Genomic DNA, 26,414 nt, shown 5'->3' with positions numbered 1-26,414 from the left:
AACTGTGTACTGGAAGCATACAGGTGTTTTACATAATTAGCTCACTTAAATCTTAAATTTTATCTTATTTAACCCAAATGCTTTCAATTTTTTTAACCACTGAAAATGGTTGTATATACTGTGCATTGTAATTTGTTAGAGCAAAACTGTAAAGCTAGGCCTCTTCCTTTGTTTTTTTGTTTTAATAAAAATTATAATAGTAAATCAGAGAAAACATACTTCTCTAGGGGAAACTGCCACACTTTAGCCTAGCAAACAAACCACATTTTCAGGTGGAACAGAAATTAAACCCAGGACATTCTTAAGGGACAGACAGAAAGTAAGTAAGCCTTAATTCCCATAGTCCTGGTGCACATATATATATCTATATATCTATATCTGTATTTTTAGATTTCAGCCTTTGTGCATTACAATATAAATTTTAAACAAAATGGCAGGATTAATACTTAATAAAACTCATATAATCAAGTATTCTGAATACTGCATATCTTCCAAGTAGAACATTTTAAAAACCCAAAATGTAAATGTCCAAAATGAAGCAGTTACAATGAAAAGTTATCTTGCATAAGTTTCAAGGCAGTCCACTGACTGAAAATTTCTCAAGTTATCGCTATGGATATAAATCACCCAAAATACAAGAAATGGCTGTAAGATACCAGTGACTCTAAAATGCAAGTTCTAGACATTATCTAGCACCGAATAACAATTAGGAAATGGATATACAGAATATAAGAGACAAGATTTCTGCATTTGTTACTCAACTTTAGTTTTGACTAACTGGAAAAAATTCTAGACTTCAGAGCATTGCTTTTTTATTACAGATTATACAATCAACAAAACCAGACTGCATTAATACAGAAATGGAGATCATCAAACTAACATGAAAGAAAAACCAAACTAGCATCACATCATTCCTTTCTCTCCAATCACAGTGGCCCAAATATGTATATATATTGCATGAGATTTGTGTATGAGAAGTTGATTACTATTACAAAATTAAGAAATATTTATCAACATTTAAAACATAGATATTATCCCATCTTTTACTAGGAATTATCTTCAAATGCTTTTGAAAAACTGCTTTAATACTAACATGTGCACTGATTTCACAAATAAATGGTAAGAAAAGCCAAAAGGTTAAATAAATATTTTTATAAAACAAGAGGAAAATCCACCCCAAGACGGTCAGCCAAACCCAGAATATTGCTATGTCAAGGCGGGGTTGGTTTTTTTTTTTTTCCTTTTTATTATAAATAAATCAATTTTTAAACTGTCTTCAGATAAATGACAATTCCCTAAGGAGAGAGGAAAAAAACTAGACCTAAATAAATGCTTCCTAACAATGCAAAAGTTTTTAGGTGGGGTTTTTTTGTGGTGTGTTTTTTTTTTTTTTTTTAAACTGGTTGTGCTAATTTCTATAGAAGGGACTTACTGTAATGTTTCCAGAAAACAGGGCTTCAATTACAATAGTAAACCCCTCTGCATTCATGCATAATAAGCGCAAAAAAAATTGTTTACGAACCATCAGGGAATCTAATATTCGGGTATCATTCTACCCGCATTGCTCTTCACAGATCTTTTCACAGTAAATGATAAATAAAACTCTGAAATGTGTCTGCTTCAAAGAGTCAGATTCAGTAATTCTACTGATGGTCACTCTCTGTAACCCTGTAAGTTAGAGAAACAAAAGAAACAATCTAGCTTTCCAAAAGTAACTGTAAAAATAAATTGGGGAGTTTCCTGAGAGATAAGATGGGCAGAAATAAAAAAAATAATAATAAAAAAAAATAAAAATGGGGAGAAACCTGGCTCTCTTTCACAGTACATGAAAAGTTCTATCAGAAATACATGGTGTTACTGAAAAGCAGCTGAAGGTGACACAGATAAACAGTAAGTGTATGTTTCCTTCTGCATGTGTTATTATCCAGTAAAGCAAATTCTCGTTAAGAACAATAGGGCAAATCTCTACACTTAAAAGGACACAAACAGAAGCAAGTCTATGTCTACAGGGAACTGATTAAGGCTTTGGCATCTCAGGAGGTGTTTGATACATAAATGAGCTGAGAATAAGCAACGGAAATTCAAACGTTACCTTCTTGAAACAGTAACAATCTCCGCTGGCCTTCCAAAGAGCCAACCCTTTTGTTTCAGAAATCCAGTAGGTTCAAAACTGACAACTCAACTAGTGAGAAACTGATGTAGTTTTAGTAAAAATGCTAGTTTTTACAGTTTCTATGGTTGGACACGCAGCTACTTTACATTCAGAATAAAACAATGCATTTTCCCAACATGCTGGTAGAATGAAGGTGGGGGGAGTAAAATAAAGCAAAGAAACTAAAATGAGGAAAAGTTAATCCTGAAGTTTACCATATAGAAAGCCCAAGACCTTATCCTTGAAGCACAAGTGTTAAATTGCCCTTTTTCTTAGGTAATCCTTGAAGTTACCTGTATAACTGACTATCAACTATCCCTCTATATCTCAAAATCAGATATGACAGACTGCAATAGCTAGTGAATAGTGTGTTGGTTTTAACTCTCATGATTGCTGTAAAACCAGAGTGAGTTGCAATGCCAACAGCAATAAAAAGCCCCCCTCAATTTATTACATGCTTGTCTGGATCTTAAGTTTGCCAGCAAACATAATTTACAAGTCACAAGCTTGGTTACATAGAAATATCTATTTGTTTCATATCTGAAAAGAAACACAGTGGCATTTAATATAGCCTTGAAGCATAATGCTACAAAAGCAGAAGAAAAAAATGGTTTACTTTAAGAAAGGTGTCTCATATTACACAGAATACGTCAATAAGTTTACAGTTATGCTGTAGTCACCGTACTTTATAATTTATGGAAACATGTTTTCCCTGCAGACTAGACAAAGAAAATTGGAAGATGAAGAGTATGTATAAAGAATATAATTACCATTCTAAGAAAAAGAAATATGAATTCTGGTACCATTTGTTAATTCCTGGGTGGAAAACACCCTTAAACAATGATCTAGAAAGAAAAAAGATGAAGCCATCTAAGTAGAAAGAAAAAGTTTCTGCTATAAAAATACAGTTCATAACAGATATAGCTGTAATGTATCCTCTCACAAGGAATGGTTGTAGGATAGTGTTTCTGGAGGCTGATTGGTGGCCTCTTCTCTTCTTGCTGAGTTTAAGATATATGCCGTGTATTCTTGTCCTTCCCTTCTGATCACTGACATGAGGATCTCTCAGGTTAAAGAGGATTTCAAGAGGTAAAAAAGACACTTGAGAATTGTCTGAATTTCAAGAATGATTGCCTGAGACAGGTATTGATGCTAGGAGCAGAGATCCGCTTCAAAAAGCCAAATGCAGTGGCAGAAAAGCTGTCAAGTCCTGCTGACATTTCAGAATATTCTCCAATTGTTCCCAACTGCTGCTGAAGGAGCTCAGCATTGGCATGGTCCACCTTATGCTTCAGTTCCATATCCCTGTTACTGATGACACATATATCTATCTATACCTGAGGGTACAACTTTGGACTTGGCTTCACCACCATCAGTGGTGCACAAAACCACAATGCACCACATAAAGTGGGCTTACAGTAAGCTTTCACACCCATAAATAACTTGGACTGCATACTGAAATGTTAATGACGATACACATTGTGCTTCCTAACCAAAAGTAAAATCAGATGATACAAATACTACAGCCTCAAACACTGCTAAATTACCACATCAAACACTGCAGTCATAAATAGCTGAATTTTTGGTGAATTATGTCTACAGTACTTGATCTGATGTATATATTTTTATTTAAATATATGGCAGTAGTCACATGCCAGGCCTTCACATTTTTGAACGCTTAAAAAAAAACAAACAAAAAAACAACAAAAAAACCCCCACCAAAAGATGGAAGCTTGCCCCTAAGAAATTACTTTCTAATAGAGACTTGTCAAACCAAAACCAGACACACAAACCAACTGTTCCCAAACATGTGCAAGAATGATCCCTAATTCTCTGTTAATGAGTACTTCGGAATTTTTTTTTCCAGACAGAAAGAAGGTTAAAGAGAAAAGGCTGTTACTGCTGCTGCATTCTATACACTTATGTTCATAAGTTTATTCAGAAAGGCTTTTGAGATGTTTTTTCTACATGCTTTTGAGAGCAGACTGCTAAAAATGAGCAATTTGAATTTTTGCCCATTGCAAATCCAGTAACTGGACACTATCAGGTGATCAGTGGGGAACAGTTATTGTATTCAGTAATTTTTTTCAGTTCAGTAACTTTCTGTATCATAAAAACAACAATCACAATTGTAATTGCCTCCTACATTTGCAGTCTTACCATGGGGACAGGGCGTGAAAAGGGATTGAAAAGGCATTTGAGAAAATGTAGCTTTTCCACACTAAGATCAACTCCTTCATGACCCGTTTTGCAGTTGCTCTATACAACATTGTTTTAATTGCCAAGCTTGCATTTGAATTTAGAAGCAGACTTGAGTCAATTCCTCCCTTCCACTAACCCTATAGAAGAGGTGTGAAAGGAAAATGTAATCTTGAAGTCTTAGGTCGTTCCCAGGACATACATAAATCATGCATGTCAAACATAAAAGTGTATCAACTAAAAAAAAAGTGCAGAGGCAGACTTTACCCTGGACAAGGAAGTAAAAATACACATTTTGTATTTCACTTTTGTTTAAGCCACTCACTCCCAGCTAAGTTAAATTTACATGATCTTTGCTTTACTCCATGCCAAACGCTTCAATGGGCTATAAAGAGAGCTAGAAGACAAAGGTTACAAAAGTTTGGATGATAGCAAAAAAATTATTATGGGTTCTCTACTACACACTAGGAAACCTAAAGGAAGAGTCACATCTTTTTGGTTTAGGAGCTCACTGTGTACCAATGGCATCACAAAGGAGTCAGAATAAGATCCCAGGACAGGAGCACTGCAAGCAGAACGGAACTGATTTGGGGTAAGGGTACTTCTCCATTTTCTAGTAAATGTTGTCAAGCATTACTTCCATTTGCATTTTATTTTTGTTTTCATGACTGTAGAAATCTTTTAGCAGAATGAAAACACATCCTATAAACAGATGAAGGCTTTAAGATAGCTTTTCCTTTCCTATCACTAAACAATTTTGTCAATACCTGATCCAGAGGAACATGTTTCACTAAACCGCTGACAACTGTCCTTGGGCTTGCTTCACCAACATCCACTTCTTCAACATACAGAGAGTCTGCATCCGGATGCTTTTCAGCAGTAATAATGCAGCCAACACGAAGATCCAGACGAGAAACATCTACAGGTTTTGCATCAATACTTCCAGCAGCTGGCTGCTGTTTCTTCTCCTTCTTTTCACCTATTAAAGAAAGTTTAGTTCATGAAATAAACATTAAAAAAGCATAAATAACGTATATGACTATTGCAAGGGAAAAGTGAGCTACAATCTCAGAAATAAGTGTAAATCCAGTGTAAAACACAAAAGAGTAAAGAGTTAGCACCTCTACTACCAGTTTCCAGTGGAGAATCATCATACACGCTCCAATTTAGATTGCTACTACAAGTAATTACCACCTTAGAGGTATTTTGTTTGTAAAGGGAAGTCATCCTGAACTTTAACTGTAGCAAACATGTCTGTAGGTGACACAAACACTCTGCCAAAGGCCACATCAATAAGCCTCATAGTACTGTTTTAATAATTAGCAATTACCAGTAAGTCTTACCACGGTGTTTCACCAGCAAAGGGAAACCAGACTATCACAAGTCACCAGGTTACTAGTGCTTAACAACAGGTCCTAACTGTGGACAATGCTAACTCACTGCAACTGCACTGTTACAGTTGCAAAGGAACCCTTCAAGATGACCTTAGCTAATATCCTTTACTTCCCGAATATACTAGTGTGTGAAAATGCTCATGGCTTACAAGTTTCCACTGATGCGGAGTCTTTATCTCAGGGCAATGCAAGGGTTTATCATCACCCATACATACTGTATAGTATAAAACAGCAGTGAAGCAACACTCCCATACTCAGCTGCTTATTTAGATATTCCTTTCAAGATGAGTAAGTTACATGCAATTTGTATATAAGACTGTCCTGTTTAAAAGACATTCAAGATTTGTTTAACAGCTACAATATCTGGGGGATTAAGAAATGTCTAAAGTGTTTACTTAACATGAGCATATTCTCTTATTCTTTCATCCGTGGTAGCTTACATATTACTGTAAACTAACCTCCCTTCTTCAGGGAGCAAAAAAGGAAAAGTGGCTACAGCATGAAATTTGATTCATTTATCATTGCTCTAGTACAGGGTTGAAATTAAATAATACATTCAAGAATAAAAAGGTAGGTTTTTTTTTTAAACTTAAGCAATAGCTCTTCAAAAATATTTCAGTTCATATATGATGAATAAAAAGCTCTAGTGTTTATGACTTATTGTTAGACTGTAATCTATTTACAATTAGGTTAATAAAACCAGTGATATATAAAATAATTGAAGAGAAACTGAAGAAAAACCCCACCAGAATAGTTAATATTTAATACCTAAGATCATTTCAAAGACCTGCCATCTTTATCCTTGGTATCATTCCTCACTGTTCTCCACTTCATGACATTTCTCTACAACAGTCTGGAGCCAAAAAATCAGCTTCTAGCACCCTATTTATTTCTCTTTAAAGAAATTAAGTCTGTCACCAAATAAGGAAAAAGCTTTGCTGTGTACGTGTCTGTATACAGCATATATTCAGATGCACAGAAAACACCCATTTCAATGCTGCAGTCTAAGGAGGTAACTGCACTCCTGTGGCCTGTGTCAGAGTCAGCCCAGAATCAATATTCAGAGAAGCATCACAGACGAAGTTTGCAAGAAGCGTAACAAAGAGTATGGGAATAACCAGAAAGGAAACAGATGAGATAGGTGACAGAAAGCAAAGAGATTTGAGATATTCCATAATTTTGTCAATTTCAAGACTAAAAAACAATGTTTACATATTTGTTACTTTGATTGTTAAATACTATACCTACAGTAGATGTTGAACTCCACAGAAATAGCCTGTTCAGGCCTTCTATTTAATGTTCATGCTATATTTCACCTTTTTCCAAATAGAGTCACTGGAAGGAAAAAGTCAAATAGATTGCTTTCCAAATTTAAGCTACTTACACAAGATGAGGGGAAATACAATACAAGAAAGTTTTATTTTTCCTTACCAACCAAATATGTGCTCTGTAGCCACTGAATACTTGAAGAAAACAGTTAATTGCCTGATATGACATGTGGCCTCTGCTTTTATATTTACAGCTCTGTGGAATACTGATATGTCAAAGGCTGCAGTATATCAAAAAATATGAAGTAGCTTATAAGCCTGCATACAGCTTACCAGAAAAATCAAAGAGATACAGTGCCCTATCAGCACAGTATCCAAACTCTGAAAAGCTGTACAAATCAATTCAGAGCAAATTATTATTAATTTGCATAAAAAAATGATTGTAAAACATGAGTTCAAGTTACAAGATAGACACTTGTACTTTTGTGCAAGTGTAAAAGACACTGCCTTCTTTTCCTATTAAGACAGTTTGGTAAACAGAAGTCAATACAGACAGCTAAAAAAGAAAAACAGGAGGAAAGGTGTTAGGAAACCTACATACCCTTCTCCTACATTTCCTCCCTGTTGCCAAAACCAGATAATGCTATCTGCCTATGTCCTTTACCCAGCACTTCCTCTTAGCCACACAATTCTACCAGTGTTGACATGGATGTATCTGATTGATTCTGATGGAACCTTACTGGCTGTAAGAATTTTCCAGAAGAAAAAAAAAAATAAAAGGCAAAAAAAAGCAGCATACTTAGAGGATGCAGAAAACTGCAATTTAGCACTCTTCCTTTAGTACTATGTTATGCTGTTATTGCTTGCAAGGTATTTTGCTGAGCTGGTCTTTGCCTTTTGCTCGCACTGTTTCCATGGGGGGGGAGGCAAGGGAGGAGGGCAGGAATCTAACTAAGCCTCAGAACAGAAAGCCATCCAAGTCTCCCAAAAAAACTTCTCTAAACTTTGTGTCATCCTCCTCCCTGCTCCGCTTTCTTTTTTTTTTTTTTTTTTTTTTTTCCCCTCTCTCCTTCTGTGTGTGTATTTTGGTTTTGCTTTTTTTCTGTTGTGGGGTTTTGGGGCCTTGGGGGGGGTTGTTGTTTGTTTGTTTTTTAAATAAGGGAGTTCAGTCACATTAAAAGAAATTTGGCATATATCCCATTTAAGTAAGAATCTGTAGCTTACTTGATGGCCTTCATTAGGTTCAACTACTTCCAAGAGTTTAAGAGCTAGCACATGATTCTTCCTACTGTGGCTGTACAAACCGTTTTCTTCTGTGCCCAAAACGATGTAAAAGCACTTACATAAATTAAATGCCTTAACTGTCTATCTCTATCAGAGCTAAGGAAACTGAAGTACCTTTTTTTTCTACTTTTTCATTCTTTTTCTTTTCTTCATCTTCACCTTTAATTTGATCTTTGGAACCAGGAGATGATGCAACTGTTGTAGGCTGTGGAACATCATCTGAAAACGAAGCTGTAGAAATGCTTGTACCAGGAGGAACTGCGATCTGTTTTACTAAAATCAAAACCACTGAAGTTAGAAGGGGTACCAGAACTTTGAAAACTATGACATTTTAAGTTTCCAACATAAATGAAAAAGTAGAGAAAACTGAAAATTTTGCTTAAAATACATAAACCCCAACTGCTGAGTAGTGAAGCACAACATTACAAATCACATCTCAGAACTCAATCTACATACGATTATTCTGATCAGTTAAGAACAATGTCTTTCACTACCCATTTTTTACATGGGAAAAAGTGCTAAACAGAAAAAACCATATAGAGCTAACGCCACCTCTTTTTGTAGTTCATTTCAACATCTAGTTATCTTTGCTACTAACTCCTTATTTCTCATTTGTGTTTGTCTAGTTTCAGGCTACTAGCTCATCATACTGGAGACTATTCCATAATTTGCTACACATACAATCATTTTTATGTTGTAGTCAGATCATTCCTCAACTCTTTTTCCTGATTAAAGAAACTGAGCCTGAATAATCACATTCTAAGAAGTTACCTGCAGCCCTAAAATGATCTGTTGATTCCTCCCTCACTCCCCTTCCCTAAATTCTCCATGACACCTTCACATTTCTTTTTAAACTGCTGATATAGAATTCTGGACATCATCTCACTATCAATCTTATCAGATGGAAGCATAAGAATCACCTCACTTATACATTCTGCTCTTCAAGAATCATATTAAGGCTTTTTAAAAAATCATTGTGCTGGGTAAGCATCATCGGGGTGCTAGGCAGTATCATCCAGGCTCCCTTTCCCAAGAAAGGTTAGACCAGATGGTCTTTCAAGGTCCCTTTCAAACTGGGCTGTTCTATGATTAATTACTGTTTGACAAATCCTTCTAGTGTCACTATTATACAGTTCTCCATTCTGCATACATACTTCTTTTTACACTTCATACATTTATTAACTTCCTAAAGAACTGCACCATGTTTGTTGATACCTGCTCTCTTTAACACTGAAATAATTTGCACAAATTGTGTTCTTTTAAAAATCATTTGAATCTGAGATTTATTGTACCAACAACCACTTGCTTGCTGTTTTGCTTGCTAATTGTGGGAAGACTATTTGTTTCTCAGATTTTCGAAGAAATATATCAAGTGATATTTTTGATGTTCTATGTCCATCTAATTCCTGTTCTCAACTACTCAATACTGTCAAAGCTAACATACACTAATTTACTTCAAAAGGACAGATCTTAATTTAGTCCTACTACCTTCTAGATAAACTAGCTAATATAGGAAGATGCATGTCAAGCTAGATATTAATTTCCTAGTCCTTTCTCATCTTGGAAAAAATAATATACCTTGAGACTTGTCTCTCAAGCATACCAGGGATTCTGTGAAATATCCTATGCCTGTCAAGAATTGCTGCAGACTAACAGACAATGGAGAAATACAAACTAATAGTTTTGTTTAGTACATAAAAGGGCTTTATTCATGCCCAAAGGAGAAAAAGAATTCCCTCCATTTATAAAATGCTAGTCTTTTTGAAGACTGAAGATGTTTTGCCAGTAAAGCATTCAGTATGGTTGAATGCTAGCATCCAGCTACCGTGGCTACTATCTCACTCAATTTACAATACTGACAGCATGGGTAAAAATAGTAATAGCTGTTGAGGGCTGAGAGGCTTTCTTTGGAAATAATTTTAAAGAAGACACGCTGGATCTGAAACACTCCAGTTTTGTTTTTTACTCCTTTCTTTTTTAACATGAATTACATAATGATGGTGTGAGCTGAACAGAGCTATACAGAGGAGTGTGAAGAAGGAAAAACAGGGCAATGAAAGGCTGGTCTTACTAAAGCATGGAATCAAAAATTCAAAACACATTGTTTCTAATTTTACATTACCACAGATTTTCTACTAAGTCACTGTCCATCTGTACTTTGAACTATGGCTTGATTTTCCATAGGGATTTTTCAGTCATGCTAGATTAAATAGTCAAGAGTATCAAGAAGTGTTAGACATTCAGCAATTTCTAAGGTATTATAATGAGTCATTATCATCAGTCAAATTCAAGGCTTATTATGAAAGGCACTATACAAAAACATACAAAGAACCAGTTCCATGCCTGATTAAGATTTGGCATATGTACCTGTTAGGCTTGCAGCTTACTAAAATGTTGGAATTAAGTAACTTGTCATAGGCATGGAATTTAGGAAAATCCAGAATTTGTAAGAAATGCCATGAAGTCACATACAGAAAGAGAAAAATCAAGAAGAATTAAGATAGTACAAAATATGATCAAAACTAACTAGATCTATGTTGCATGAGGATAGGAATTTTTTCCCACCTCCATTTCTAATTTCTGCTTGAATCAGCTCCTGTTTCAGCCCTTCAATTTCTTTCTTCAGTTTAGCATTTTCCACACGGAGCTTCTTCTCTTCTCGGAGAGATGCCTGCAAGACTAGAGTTGACACAATATTAAAACCGACAAGTTTCAATAATTAGCATTCATCATTTGGCAAAGAGAGGTTTTGTTTTTAAAGAAAAGTGAAACATGGCGAGCCAAACACCAAAAAAGTGGAAACTTTCAGGGAGTGTATCATCAGAAGTATTTTGGAATAATTTTTTTGTTGATATAGCCATTTTTTACAATATTTATATACTCAAGTTGCTTCTTAATATACTAGCTTCTCAGCCCCCTAAATAGACTCACAAGAAAAAATTCCAAGAGACCTAGTAGAAAAAGGTTGAACATGGCTGTAATACGAGGACCTTAATTCACTGATACTGATATGTACAAAGTATCAAAGTTGAAGATATGATACTCTTGAGAGAATCCCATAGTGGTGAAAAAGCAGTAACACTTTCAGCCAAATCCATAGTCTTGTATTCTTCCCGACTCCCTTTCAACCCCCAAATGGAATAGTGTCCTATCAAATTTCCATAATCCATTTGTGTCATTAATCCTTCGTCATTCAAGCCTTTTCTATTTCAGAATAAGCAGCTCCAAAAAAACCCACAAACCACAAGACCGTGAAGCAGTACTACAATTACAAGCTTTATCTTAGAAAACTTGTAACACACTTAAAAGGCTGACAGCACCAATGAAGTTGTCTATGTTCTCAATTTTTCCTATGAGCATTTAATGTTAACCATCTAGTTAACAAGTTTATCATAAGATAGGTAATTCCTTACTAGCTTTCTCCTTGAGCAGAGCAACTTGTTGCTTGAGGTATTCAATAACTTGATCGGCCTCTGCACCCTTCTGCTCCAGTCTGTTCAGCACTACATTGTTGGCTGCCATCTTTACCAAGAAACGAGCTAAAAACCTAGACAAATAATAGACAGTCTAAAATTAATGACTTTTTAATGTAGTAATGCTACCATTTCTTACCACATGAAGCAGTTCTAAAATCAGTTGCTGAATAAGAAAATTTGTTACGTGAACAAGCTGGGCTCCCACCTCCTAATGCAAAGCCCAAACAAAAAGCAACATTTAACAGAATCTGATGTTTGACAGCTGCTTTCAAGTATTTCAGAAGAAAAGCTACTCTTCTTCCCAGCTGCAGAAAACATGTTCTTCCTTCAAGAAACAGAAAGAATTCTACCTTCTCAGAATGAAAGGTCTTTATAAATCAGAAAAAAAAGAAATAAAAGGGAAAAGGTTGGGCAGGAGAACACTGTGTCCTGGTTTTAGCTGAAAAATTTATTAAGCATATGCAGAATTTTATTGAAACTAAGAAAATAGAAACATCACATGAAAATTTCCAAACTTTTCTAATAAATTTATTCAGAATATACTGAATAATTCATACACTATGGTTGTACATACATGAAGAATTTACTGTTATTTTACTTTTAAGCAGAATTCATCAGTACTTTTACTCATCTCAGATTAATACAACTGTTATTGCAAGTTTACACCTTCACAGTTATTTTAGCAATGATTTCAATTGTCTTATTTTTTTCCCACTGAAATGGAAGGCCAGGCACACAGGTAACATTAAAGAAGCAGGAAACAAAAACGACCAGTAAAGGTAAGAGCACAAATAAATGCATTTAACCTTCTTTTAGGATGTTCAAATCCTTTTACTGGGGTTCTCCTATGTTGCAGAAACTAGCTATGCCTTGTGTGCAGCCCTTATCTCTTGAAAGCTACCAAATTTGGCCTGCTTCTGACTCTGCAACATTTGTGTGTGACCATAAAAGCTCAAATAGTAGCAACAGAATGATGAAATAGTCACTCGTATCTGCAGCAGATAGTGCTTTTACCCTCCCATTCAGTATACAGATGAAGAAAGAATCTGTACTAACAGTTGCCTCATCTGTAAATCAAGAAAACTGACTATAGGCAGGAAGAAAAGAGGCCTTGCAGATCTTCACAAGCAACCGTGAGGCAATTCCTGTGAATTTGCCCATCAACTGCAACAAAGGGAAGAACTGGTAAGAAAATAACAATCCACATACGTGCATTGGCTCCTCAGCTTTATCAGAGCCCAAAAATGCCTTTTCTCATATCAAATTGGCAGAAAACTTCCCATTTTATTGCAAGATTATTCTGACACTATGACCTAAGTCTGTTTATAACATACGAATATTCTCTGTTGGGATTTGAAACAAAAACCATGATGAAGGCGAAATACGTTTAGAAATAACTGAAAGGTGAACAAATACAATCACGCTCATGCCAGTGTCAACATACGACCTTTGCTGCACTCTCAGCATCAACTTACATTTGATATCTGATCTTCTATTACAAAGAAATCATATATATTTATTTATATATATAAATATATTTTTTTTTAAAAAGGGCAAAACACAATGAATCAGGAATAGTGTAATTAAAAGTTCTCAAAGTAAAATTCACAAAGCCAGAGAGATACAGTAGTCAGATGATGCATGGGGTATATTACTCCTGCAAAAGTAAAGAATGAACCCACATCTTGCCGCCTTTGCAATCTAATACATCAGAAATCTGTTTTACACACACAGTTTCACTTAAAGATGCAAGAGCATTACTGCCATCACACCTTCCACTCATCCACAAAAGATTTTTCTTTTAAAAGAAAGAAACTCTCACAGAGAGAAGAGCAACAAGTGAAATAATCTTGAAGTAATTCAAATTCATCTCTGCTAATAAGAAAATAATTCTTTTTTGATGTGCAGTCTGAAAACGGAGGAGTTTAAAAAGGAAAACAGTGATTCCAATAAGTTACTGATTTAGATGTCAAATGGAAATAGACATAAAACTCTTATGGCACAACACAGCATAATACAAAGCCTGGGGTATTACTGTCTGCATACCAGTAAGATTTCTTGCAAGCTACATATTCTCTCAGGGGAACACAATACTAACAGTGGAAACTTTGCCAACAACAGCAGAAATGCTACTAAAACTTCAAAGTGAATAGAATTGGTACATTTTATAGGTTTTAGCCAAGTTGGCTAATGAACTGAAGATCTGGAAATGAAGTTACATGATTACAATGGGTAGACATTTTCCCACTTGTCAAATAAATTTCTGTAAACCTAGTATTATAACAATAACAAAAAGGAATAGGTATTTCCGATACTAATATAAAGAGCCAACAGGCTGAAATGAACTGCTGCACAGGCACAGGAACCCATACAGCAGAGGGATAAAACTGTATCTAAAAAGGGCACATAATTTTTAAGATCCACCCTGTATTATAAAACACCAACACGTTAAAAACATTACCACTGCAACAATCAAAGGTTACAGTCAATAATTTTTTTGGATTTTTTTTTTTTTAACCTATTTCCTTTGCCCTCTATTACCCTGACACCCCCCCACTCCACACAACACCCCCCCAAAACAACCAACTCCTATTGGTGATACACAAACTAAGAATAGGAAAGAAAACCAGGAATAATATAGCTTAAAAACCAGATTCGTATCTTATTACAGATACATTTTCTGCAAAACAGGTCAGAATGTTCCAGGGACCAAGTGAAAGTAAAATCACATCATACAATTCTGCCTAACAAGCCGCTTTCCCTTCAAACAAAAAATACTTTTGAAACAAATAAGGAGTAGCTATATTCAGACCTTCTGAAAAGGGTAACCTCCTGAAGTTACCTGGTTGCTCAGCTAAGGGAAACTGCTTAATCTCAGACCTCCGAGACTACTTTGCTACCTGCAAGACATTCAGAACTGCTCCAAAACCCACTTGCTCCACTATAATGGAACACAATCTTCAGATGAAAGACTCACGTCCTGCAGTTATTCATGAAGTTACATATCAAGACATAGAAGTTGTTTAACTGCTGATTAAGAGTTGCCTATCTTTTTTTAAAGAGAAAGCACTGCCTCCTGTGGTCCTCTAAGTAGCTGCTGTACACTCACAGGAGAAAACAGGCATTATTCTACTTTGTTTCTCAAGAACATGTGATGTGAAAGGGTCCCCAAAGTGGCAAACTCTCTATAATAAATCAAGATTTCTCATATAGTACAAATTACCCCAAAATTTCAACATTTTACCAATATTGGTTTATCGACATTGGCCTTGACCTTAGAACGTATCCAGATCAAAAAGTGAACACACCAAGAAGATGCTAAAAACATAAGCCTTGTTGTAGTTTACTCTTCAACATTAATATTCTCTGTTTTTAAAAGCAAGAAAAATCCAAAAAAACCCCATAAAATTGATGACAAGATTTAAACCTTAAACTCTAAAAATTGGTTTTGGAATCTATCCATAGTCCAAACATGGAACCAATTACTTTTCACTATTGGAAAAGCAATCATTTAACCAAAAAAACAGAAATTGGAAGCCAACTGATTCCCAAAACCTAAAATAATTAGCTCTAAGTATTCCTTTTTCCAGCTGGAGGTTCAAAAAAGCTCAGCACTTCGAAGCTCTCAGCTTTTTCTTGCGATGCTTTGTTAATGTCAACATACACGATTACTAACTGTACAAGATCTAACCTGCAGGCTGCTTAGTAAGATTTACTGCCTACGGATCAACATGCACTCCATCTATGTAGCAAGTACATCTATGACAGTGATGCTGCTTTATCTCAGCATTTTCAATTCAGTGAAGTTTTATGTTGCTCTCTTAGGTGACAGGCATCTTATTTCTTGTTCTCCTTCTTTCCCACGGGCCTTCACGCAACACAACCAAATGCCATGCATGCTTCAGTTGGTCACCCTGACCATGTGTTGAGACAAAAAGTTGCTGAATTTTGTCTCAAATGATGTAAACCAAAACAAAATCACCAGAACTGCCTGCTTCTCCTCTGTTCTTCTCCCACACACACACTAACTCATCCACAGTAAGAGGGTAAACTTTCACAGCTCACCACACCTAGGCACCATTCTTCATTGCACAGCTGCTTCACTATGACCCATCATTGCTCTTCGCCTTGTGCTAGCTATGGAGGAATCCAGTATTTCTACAGCAAAGCCAATCCTACTGATCTTTAGCAAAGAATAGACAACAAATCACAAGATGGCCCAGATAGCATAAACATATGCCTTAAGAGAATGCCATGTTTATGAATAGCTGCCAATCAAGACCTAAGATCAGGCAAGGAACCACTACAGGAGAAAATAAGTGTCTGCAAAAAGACACATTTGCTTTTCAATTGAGATGCTCTGTTCAAATTAAAAGTTTGCCATTACGAAGCAGAGACAGTGGGATCAGCCTTACTCTAAAAGTTATCAACAACAAAAGGGCAATTTCTCCAATGCTAAATAAAGTCAATTAATTTAAATTATAGAAAAATATTTAATGGCAATTTCTCTTTCTAAGCTTTTGGTCTTAAGTCTCAAGCAGCCTTTAAATTAAATTCCTTTTCTTCTTCTGTGAGATGTCTCGAGACGCTTTGTTGTGGCCAACTTGTATAGCAAAGTATTCTAGTTTCTGTAAAAGACAGAAAGTATCAACAATCACTTTGTTTCTGCAAGAAGTGTGTTCAAAGACTTCTTTCTATCCGAGCATCTCCTTTGAGTATGGCCATTTCTGGCAGACAATCTTACAAAAACCCATAAATATAACAGAAAGTGCCAGCTGTTTGCCAGATTCTGCTTTCCTGTGCTTTGCACTTCTATGAACAGTCAGGACACAGTGAATCAGCTTTAAGAATCTCACATCACACCTTATTATTCTGTAAAGTAAGGTACAGTAATGAGCAGATCAAAACAGAAGAAAAAAAAAAAAAAAAAGAGTGGCACTGTGTTACCTTTTCCTAAACCAAAGTATCAGTGCAACTAGGAAACTGTTGTAACTTGTCCCATCTCCTTTCTCAGAGAAGCACGATTCATACTTTACAAAAATAATTCTCTCTTACAGGTTTCTCCTAACTTCTCATAAAGTATTCTAGACCTGATGTCATAAACATCTTTGGCTAAGATTCACAATATCTGATTTGATTCCACATTTTTGGTAGATGAACTTAAGGTTTAGTTTTCAAAACTATGAAAATGTAAACTATTAAAAAAACAAACACTGAGGAGAGCTACAACTGATTAGTTTTGAGATCAAATCTTGGTTTTGACTTCATCATCTCCTTACTTCACTCTAAAAACACAGAAGATCAATAGCAGCTCCCAATTTGTCATTAGGGAGGCAATGGTCTACAACATTTAGTTAAAAATTTGCAATGATATAATTCTATTGCTAAGACATTTTGGAAATCAGCTATATTCAGTAAGTTTCATGCACTTACCTATCACTACTGCAAAAGGTTGGGTGTTTCACTGGTTTTATACCTGTTACGCATTGTAAAATGCAATCGTGGCTTTTACACCCAAATACTCCTTCTCAAGAAATGCAATTCTAAAAGATTAAATGTTTCTGGACTTCAAAAGACAGAGAAGAATCAGATTTACTTATCAGAAACACAGGTCTTCCACAGTGTTATCTGTGGAAAAATACAATTCCTCAATCGCAAAATAGAGTAAAAAGTGAAGCTGTTCACAAACAGGTTTCAAAAACTGTGCCTTTTAAACCAATATACAAATAGACTAAGGCATCAGTAAGCAACAATATAATGCTGAGAAAGAAAACAGAAGTATCTAAGATACTAGATAAAACTTTTACATTGCTTGAGACTACTTAATCACAATAAAAGCCCTAGTCCCCTTGTTACAATAGAGCAAAAAGACATAGTGCACCCCATTTTTCTTAAATATCATTTCACCCATGTTGAAAAGACGGGCGCATACCAGTTAAGATTTAACTATCTGCTCATCTGTCTTTTAGAATTAAGTATATTATTAGCTCTGTAAGGGAAGAATGTAGGTTTCCCGAATCTCACATTGTCAAAGTAATACAACTAAAAAGATAGTTTAAGGTCCTACACAAATATGCATAATCAAAATGTAGATGCTCACCTAGGTCCTTCTCCACACACAGCAAAGGAGACCTACCAAAATATTTTTGGCAGAAAAATGGCAAACACTTGAAAAGCAAGAGCTAGCAATGATAGCACAATTAAAAACCAACCAACCAAACACACACAAAAAAACCCACAAAACACCAAACCAAGAACACTGTATTTTTTGTCAAGATTTTGAGCAACATTGATAAATTGCAGTGTAAAAACTCAAAATCTAGAAATTATTATAAAATAAATCACCATGGAACCTCATTTTTGACTCTCAGTACTAGATCAGTGATCCCCTATCAGGTACTAGGAATGTGGCACCATAAAAGATCAAATGAAATTTTCACTACTATCCTTGTATTTTGCTAAAGAAAGAATGCTCTTTTTAATATGAGTAAAATGGAATTACAGCCTAAAACATAAGAGGGTTAAGTATGCTGATACAGTTTTGCAGACTTAGAATTCTTACATCTCTTTGCAGTTGTATGTTCCTCATTCTCCCCAAACAATTGCTATAACTGGGGCTTTAACAGTTGAACAGCCCAATTATTTTTTTTTTTTTTTTTGGAGCACTTAAGTGCAATTTTCAAAGTATTCATAAACTATAAACTCCTGTGTAGTCAGTATTGAAAACAATTTGCCAAACAGCAAATTATTAGGCAAAGTTGTACATTTCTGCCATATGTTATATCAACTCACATCTTTTGGACTGAGAGAGAATAATTGCTTTGCAGATTTCCAAACTAACATGTCTAACACAGTCCATCCAAAAAGCAATGCCAGCCCTAAGGAATGATTTGCTAGCTCTGGAGACTACAGTCCAACCCTTCTGGCTGCCAGATAAATCAGGCTCAATCCCAGCTGCAGACAGGTCTTTTAGTAGTCCTAAGAGCCTACCCCTCCCTATTTTAAAGGGCTGTAAATAGAAAAACACACACAACCAAACTTTTTCATATTGAAAAACACTGCAGCATGAAAGAGATTTTTAAAAGTATGACGAACATTGCACAAAAAGAGGCCCATTCACTGGTATCAATTTTCAGACAACAGAAGTTCCTCAGTAATTATTTTTAAACATGAAGACAGGTCTGTCTTGAAAGGGAACAATGTACCAAAGTCACAAGCAAGTCACTGCATTAATGAGACAGGCAAAAATCAAATCCATGAAAAGCAATGACTGAAGAAGCAAGACTGGCATATGTTAGAACAAATAAAGGTAGAAGCATGAAATTTTTACTTTAAGAGTATTATGACAGGCTTAATTTGAATTAAAATGGATCTGTATGGGAGACATCATTAGAAACTGAATAATCAGAAGTAAAAATTACTTTGTTCAAGTTTGCATTTCAAGACTTGGTAGATGCCACAACATATTAATTAACTTCATCATATCTTGATATACTACAGCTGCAACATTCAAAAGGATAAGGTAAGTTAAGAGTACTTGCAATTTCATTCACATCCCCGCTGTAAGCTTGTGCTAAATTTGTATTCAGGGAGAAGTTTCTACTAATGTTTGTCTCTGTCCAATTCTGGATTAACTTTGTACTCTTTCCCACCTCTGAGCAGACACCCCAAGGACTAAACAAAGCAGAGACAAGACTACAAGGAGTTCTGTCCAGGTTAAGATGAAAGTCAAGTGATTTGGATGTGGTTTGTAACATAATTTTTGCCCTCAGAGCTACCAAAAATTTTCAGTAACAAAGACCATATACAAAGTTATATGTAACTTTATTTATCAATCTGAGAAGACTGCCCAGTAATTCAATAGACATGCATGGCTCACAACATGGCTCAAGAAAACCAACTTCTTTGCACTGCTTGACTTAAGCCTCAACAGGTTACACACCCACTACATCTGCCAGGTCCCCTGGAAGTTCAGTAGAGATTCATCTGGTTGTGCTTTATAGCGCACTCTGAAATTTAAGTAGCAGCTCATATGCCAAAACAGTTGGACAGCCTTATGTATTTTTTCAGCAGTGTGTATCTTTTGGATCCCACTACATTAATATTTTAATAGTACTATCAGAATCTTATGATAAACGATCACCACATGCAAAAGGAATTCTCACATAAATCCCATGATGGAAAAGATGCAACAGCCACAACATGCTACCCTGTTTCTTTGACCTTAAGCACTGATTTCCAAATGCCAAATTCATCCAATTCTTTGGAACAGAAAGTTTGCAGCAAAAATTGACAGGGTTGTTTGTTTTTTTTAATTTATAAAAGCTTAATTTTCCAAACCACAGTGTATCTAGTGCCTACCACTGAATAAAGAAAAAAAAAAAAAGTAGCTGCTACTCATGCCTCAAAGCATCCTCATAAAACTTCCTTGACTGGTGATGGACTTTACAATTACAGACACACACATATGCCTATAAATTCAGAAATATAAGCAGACTCAGCTGCATCTGGACAAGTCTGCAAGGTCAGCATATGCCACAGGAACTTGAAGAATCTGTACTGTGGTTCAGCCTCTAGGGTTTTACTGGGGAGTGAAAGCTTTAGATTACTGTTATAACTACAGAGTAAACTAGCCATAAATCAGACAGCAGAAGAATAATAAGAACTGCACTGAAATCTACCTGTTGATACCAAGTAGAACACTTTCTCAGGTATTTTATTGATTTTTGTAACTTTATCCTAAAAAAGTGAGCATTCACATTACCTCCTTAATTAAAAACAGACACGGCAGTTATAAAAAGGTAAAGAAGAAAGAAATGTTTACCCCCTCTCCCTAAGACAGGTCTCACTTGAGAACAAAAATATATTTAAAAAGTATCTCTCAAAAATCAATCTTTTTCTTTTGGGTCTACCAGAACAATAAGTATAATAACCCTAGTCAAAAACCCTAGCTGCTAAAAAGACATTTTTAAAGACATGTCCTCCTCAGAAACTTGAAGAGTTTGGAAATAAGAATACCATTAGCAACATACTTTATGTCAGCAATTGTCTGCAAAATAATGCTATTGCTTAGGTAGTTCACAGGAACATTGATCCCTTTTTTCAATTTTAATTCACAATACTCTTAACGTCTGAAACCTGCCTACTAGTTATCTTACTTAGTTCAACTGTAGCAAAAAAGAATCCTGAAATTTATTACTTTTACGCCAATATCGGCTTTTCTATATGTAAAAGTAGTATCTTGTAGCACAGCTAAAGGAAAACAGGATTTAACCATTCAGCTAATGCAAGTGCTAAGGTTAAAAATAACCATTATTTATTCATTAAAGCATTCAGCAGACATCATGCAGATGTACAGCAAAAGAATCAATGTTCTCCAACTACAACTGCATTAACAATTGCTGGTATTTACTGAGGCAGAAACTTTAGGTATTCTTTTATGTGGGCCAAATAAAAGCTGAAGAAAATTAAACCTGAAAATGTGCGTGTGTGTGCATGTGTCTGTGTGTAATCAATGCAAGAATAATGGCGAACATCTCTTAATGGGGAGCAACAAAGCTGTCAAACAAAGCTTTAAGGGGAAAGGCAGTCCTTGCCGAACTTTGACCCTGCAGCTGCAGTATCTTATTTGCACAGGCAAAACTCTCCCACACACATTCAAGGACCCAGCTTCATTCATCACACAAATAACTGTACTTCCCAGTGTTGAATTTACTCACGTAATACAGGAGGACGATATTTTAATGAAAATCTTCTATAAAAGATACTAACTTACCCTGCACAGAGAATATTATTTATTCAGCTGTGGAGTGAAAAGTCTAAATTAACTTTTAAGTCTAAAGTGGACTGACAACAACCAATCCTCAGCAGCCAGAAGCAGTTACATGTCCCTTCAAAACCACGTGCCAGCAGTATCTACTACTGCATGTTTCTGGCATCAGCCTCAAAATACATGTCTCTCCTTCCATCACGTACAGAGTGAAGAGACTTAAAATTCCTAGCAAGCATCTCATCTACTTACAAAAATCTTCAGATATAACTATTAAATATTGTAACTACCTACATTTTGGATCAATGATTTTAACTTGTGTGATAGAAATACAGAGAATATTTTTTCCCTTTTGGAGATAAAAGAAAGGAACTCTGAAGAAAAAAAGTTTTCAGTAGATTTACATTTCTGCAGGTGAAGACTTTGCTATTCTCAGCAAGAAAACAAACTAATCAACTTCTGAAGCAGACTGTACAGCAAATACCTGTCAAATCATTTCTAACTAAAGTGCACAAAGTAACAATTCAAAGTATACTTGAAATCAAAATGCCAGCTTTCCTTTCACTCAGATGCAAACATCTACCAAAGGATTATATTATTACACAGCTATTTCAGATCTACTGATTTGAAACAAAACAAATTTTTACAGAAAGATGTTCCTTGTATTAAAAAAATCCCACCATTTTCTTCTATGCAGCAAATGATGCTTATATTTAAAACAGGTTTTTTCTTTTTAAAATGAGAATCATTTAATTCTTATTAACAGAGAACCACCGCTCAGATTTTATACACTTATTTCACATTTTGAAAACCAAATCAGTTTGCAGAGACAGATAAATCAAATGTAAACCCCAGACTACTGTAGTTATTCTAGCTGACACACAGAAATGACCTTCCCAAACCAAAGAGAGCGATCTTGAAAGTGTTATTTTTGACCTGAGTTGTTTTCCATATTCTAAACTAGAGGGGAGCATCAGGAGTTTTTTGGTTACAGGACAGTGCCCTCACCTTCTTCATCCCTCTGTTAATTTAACATCACATGCATACATTCATGAATAACTTCTCAAAAGAATGTTCACACACTGGTACTGAAAAGAACTAAGTCAGGAACACCACTGTTAGTAAATATCTGGTTTTATGAGCACTTGATAACCCACTTTCAAAGTAAGTGTACTCAGTAGTCCTTTGGGCACAGTCCAGAATAGCAACATGGTTACTGAGTTAATAGTATGTTAGTCTAGCTAAACTTCTGGACCACATCTTCTACAAATACTTAAGTACTGCTTGAGAGAAAGCACAGCAATATTGTATCTTTTGATGGTACTAAAAAAGTAAGCAGTCCTGTAACTGTCGTTCAGAACCTTCTTTGTATTTGTATGTAGTGACAAGCATTTTAGGTTCACAGCTTGTAAAACTTCTAGAATGAAAATTATTTTCTCCTCTTTTAATACTAGATCTGTGCAGAGTAAGCAAACAAACAAACAAAACCCTTTTGCACTCATCTTGGACATTGAGAGGGCTGATGTCATCTATTAAGACTGACGGTATCTGACAGAAAAATCCTCCAAGCAGCTTTTGGGAAATAGCCATATCTCATTTACGGATACAAAGCTTCTTTTGTTTCCACAGTTTAAGATAAACTGAGCTAAATTCTAATTTTGCTGTGTTGCAAATTATTCTATTAAAAACCCAACTATTTTAAAACATTTATTTTCAATTAGAATATTTTGGTTTCACATCTTCAAAACTTGCAAATTTGCAGGTGAGTTCTCAGTAAAATTTAATTGTAAACTATATGTAAAGGAAAAAAAAACCCAAACAAACTGTGCCTCGTTCTTATCATTAGCATTATTTTATAGATGGTCATACGGATGTGAAATTACTTATCCACTGTGATGTAGCAGGGTAATTCAACCCCTAAGAAAAGATTAATTTCCCTGGTGTACAATTCAGTGTCACATCCTAGTTGGCAACGGTGACTTCCTTAGTGTGTGACTGTTACCAATTACTAGACCACTTCACAGAAAAGGTTCCAAACCTTACAACAGGACAAGCACAAATGTGAACTTACAGCCTTCACTCCAAAGCAGCTGATACCAAGCCAAATGTAGTGCCTCTTGCATGCCATGTGCAAGTCCATGCACTCTTGTGGGAATAGCAGTCCCTAGCTGCCCCGGCTAACTGAACAGCTGAAAAGATCTGCTTGCTTATCTTCAGAGGCTGAAACAAGATGCCACTACAAAGCTGTATATTAAACCGTAATTGAGAAATACTCTGGGATAGAAACCAGATCCAATAGCCATGGATCATTTCTGAGAGAGGGTCCTGAAGTCAGAGACTAATCTTTAAACTATTAATTCATACTCAGTTGAAGTTATGTTGGGAAAGCTCCTGATGAGAAGGAAATGGAAATAAAAGTCTTCTATAATGGGTAGTTTTATGCCAAAAGATTGTACCAAATGATCTCAAGAAGAGATCTGCTAACTCGAGGCAATTTTTGATGATGTTTTATGCATTGCCAGCTGCTTTCAAATCTAAAAAGCATCTCAGAATCTGTCTGCTTTCAGATAATTAGGATATGAGACAACACACCAGGGAAGCAGTTATGAGAGGAATTCAATTTTCCTCTAATCCAGCATAGAACCTCTGTCAGGTTTTTTCCAGCATTCTGAGGAAAGAAGAATGGGTTCTTCTACATGAATTGTGTTTAACAGATGATGGTTAAATACAGTATATACTGCTTTCTAATATGAATGCTAGTTTCAATTTCCCTCTCTACAGTTTTTGAAGTCAAGGAACAGTTTCTAAGTTGTTAGTTTATATAAAGTGGCATAAGAATTTGTATACAAAGTTGTGGAGCGTAATTAAAATTGTAAAAGCTAAGTCAGCAGAAGGTATCTCTTTTCTGGAATTTCTTTCTGAAAATTCTACACAGCAAAGAGGAATTTATCAAATTCCCATTTCAGTAAGGTATCAAAGTCATTTTCTTTAGAAACACCAAGTGTCAACAAGTGTTACAGGTGCCCACTGATGCATTTAATCATCAAAGTAGATCAATTTCAGACTATCATGACTCTAGGTTGTAAATGTAACTTAAGAGAAATCTTATCTTTCATCTTGGTAGGCAAAGATGATTCCCTCACTTATCCCTTTAAAAGTAATTCATACCTTTGTTAATAATGTTCACACTCCTTATGGACAATAAAGGTTTTTTGGACAAACATCCCCTCCTCAGTTTCTATGGACAGAATGCATGACCTACCCTACCAGAAGGCCACTGCACCAACCGACAATATTCTGACAAAACAGAATGAAGCAAAACAAACCAGAAACATGCAAGTGAACAACTGGAAGGTGCTCTGCTCCAAGACTTCAAAGATAAGATTATTCAGATGATGACTTATTTTCCTAGTTAACTTTTATCCCCCCATTCCTGCCCCTATCCCATGGTAGGAGACAAGATTTGTTGAGTAACAGAAGAGGAACAGAGCCAAGGACATTCAAGAGGAAGAATATACAAGATGATCCAGAAACAAATTCTTTAGTGGCCACACACTAAATATTAGCCTGTAAGCAGTAGCATTAGAATTATTGGAGTAGATTAATTACCACAGCAAAATAAATAGCATACAAAGAAACAAGTGAGCAATTGAATTGCTCCTCTTCTTTTTCCATTTGAACCAGCCAGTTATTTAAAATATGATACTGAAAACTGAAGTTGCAAACAATTTTACAAGCTAGCAATAAGAAAGTAAAAGAACATTAAGATCTGAAACAGCTGCCATCTGCCAGTTCTGAAAGGCATGCCATTTTTAAGATGGTTTCTTTGCGGGGGGGGGGGGGGGGGGGGGGGGGTAAGTCAAAACCAGCATTTAGAAAAAATCCTATAAATGAAACTATTTCTTTTTGTGTTGGCCAATCACCTGGTATTGCAGACCCAGGAGCAGGCTGTGACTTGCATCATAAGCAAATGTCCCCTAGAAAACTCAACAGGGATCTGGCACACTGAATTTTGTCATCAGGAATGCCAGTGATTGCCATGCCTAAAACCAGTTATAACTGATTACAAATTTCTAACCATACTGAATTTAGAGGTATTTGTCAGAAGCACAGAGCATGCTCAGGCAAGGAATTTTACTTATTTAAATATAAACATGTACGCTTGGACAGTTTAGGAATACTCAAATTAATATGGTGACAATCTCAAAACACTTGGAATTGTCATGCTACCTAAGCAAACTAGCACATTCTTATAATGCTCAAAAAGTGCTTCCCCTTGGTCTATCAGATCTATTCAACTGACTGGAACCACAGGGGCTACATTTTCAGGTAGGAAATACCTGCTTGCAAAATGTTTCATGCTTGTTGTGGACTTCACCATTAGAAGATTTTATGGCTCAAAAAGTGTAAAGGCAACTAACTAATGAATTAATCAATTAACATAACACCACACCACAAGCATTATAGAGAAAAAACAAACTTCTCACCTGGGAATCTATTCCCTCACCCTGCCTCTCCCCTCCAGTTAAAAGACCAAAAAAAAAAATCAGCTCAAACTTGTAATTTCTCTAGAAAAGAAGTGTGAGGGAGACAGGAGGAAATAAAGAAGTGGCAAGTCAGGAAAGGCCTGACTAGCCACATTATATTATAGGCAAACTGTCTCAGCTGTTCAAGAGGCTTCCCAAGCAATATTCACATTGTACTCATGCATACTCGACCCCCCCAGAATTGCCACAGAGAGTTGCTTTTGTTCAGATTCTCCTTTCCTGTCTCTCAACTTTTTAAAGACACTTCAAAGAAGATCAAAAAGCTTGAAAGAAGTGTAGTTGTTTAGTCTATAGGAGAGAAGTTAGACAGGAGACTTGGTCTCGT

At 35.8% G+C, this 26,414-nt stretch overlaps 1 protein-coding gene across 2 annotated transcripts in view; it reads right to left on the bottom strand.

Moving 5' to 3' along the window:
• AIMP1 (aminoacyl tRNA synthetase complex interacting multifunctional protein 1) overlaps positions 1-26,414 on the bottom strand; it is a 39,717-nt gene that overhangs the window by 8,937 nt on the left and 4,366 nt on the right. For both annotated transcript variants that reach the window (XM_075032486.1, XM_075032476.1), the window contains exons 2-5: positions 11,711-11,844; positions 10,863-10,976; positions 8,412-8,570; positions 5,119-5,330 (exon numbers count right to left, since the gene is read on the bottom strand). In XM_075032486.1, coding sequence (XP_074888587.1) covers positions 5,119-5,330; positions 8,412-8,570; positions 10,863-10,976; positions 11,711-11,819 — 594 coding nt within the window. In that variant the 5' untranslated portion in view covers positions 11,820-11,844. The remainder of the gene's footprint in view (positions 1-5,118; positions 5,331-8,411; positions 8,571-10,862; positions 10,977-11,710; positions 11,845-26,414) is intronic.

Source organism: Buteo buteo, chromosome 1 (assembly GCF_964188355.1).
Source record: "Buteo buteo chromosome 1, bButBut1.hap1.1, whole genome shotgun sequence".
Lineage (NCBI taxonomy): Eukaryota > Metazoa > Chordata > Aves > Accipitriformes > Accipitridae > Buteo > Buteo buteo.
Note: the sequence above shows the minus strand (reverse complement) of the source record. Positions and strands in the feature narration are given on the sequence as shown.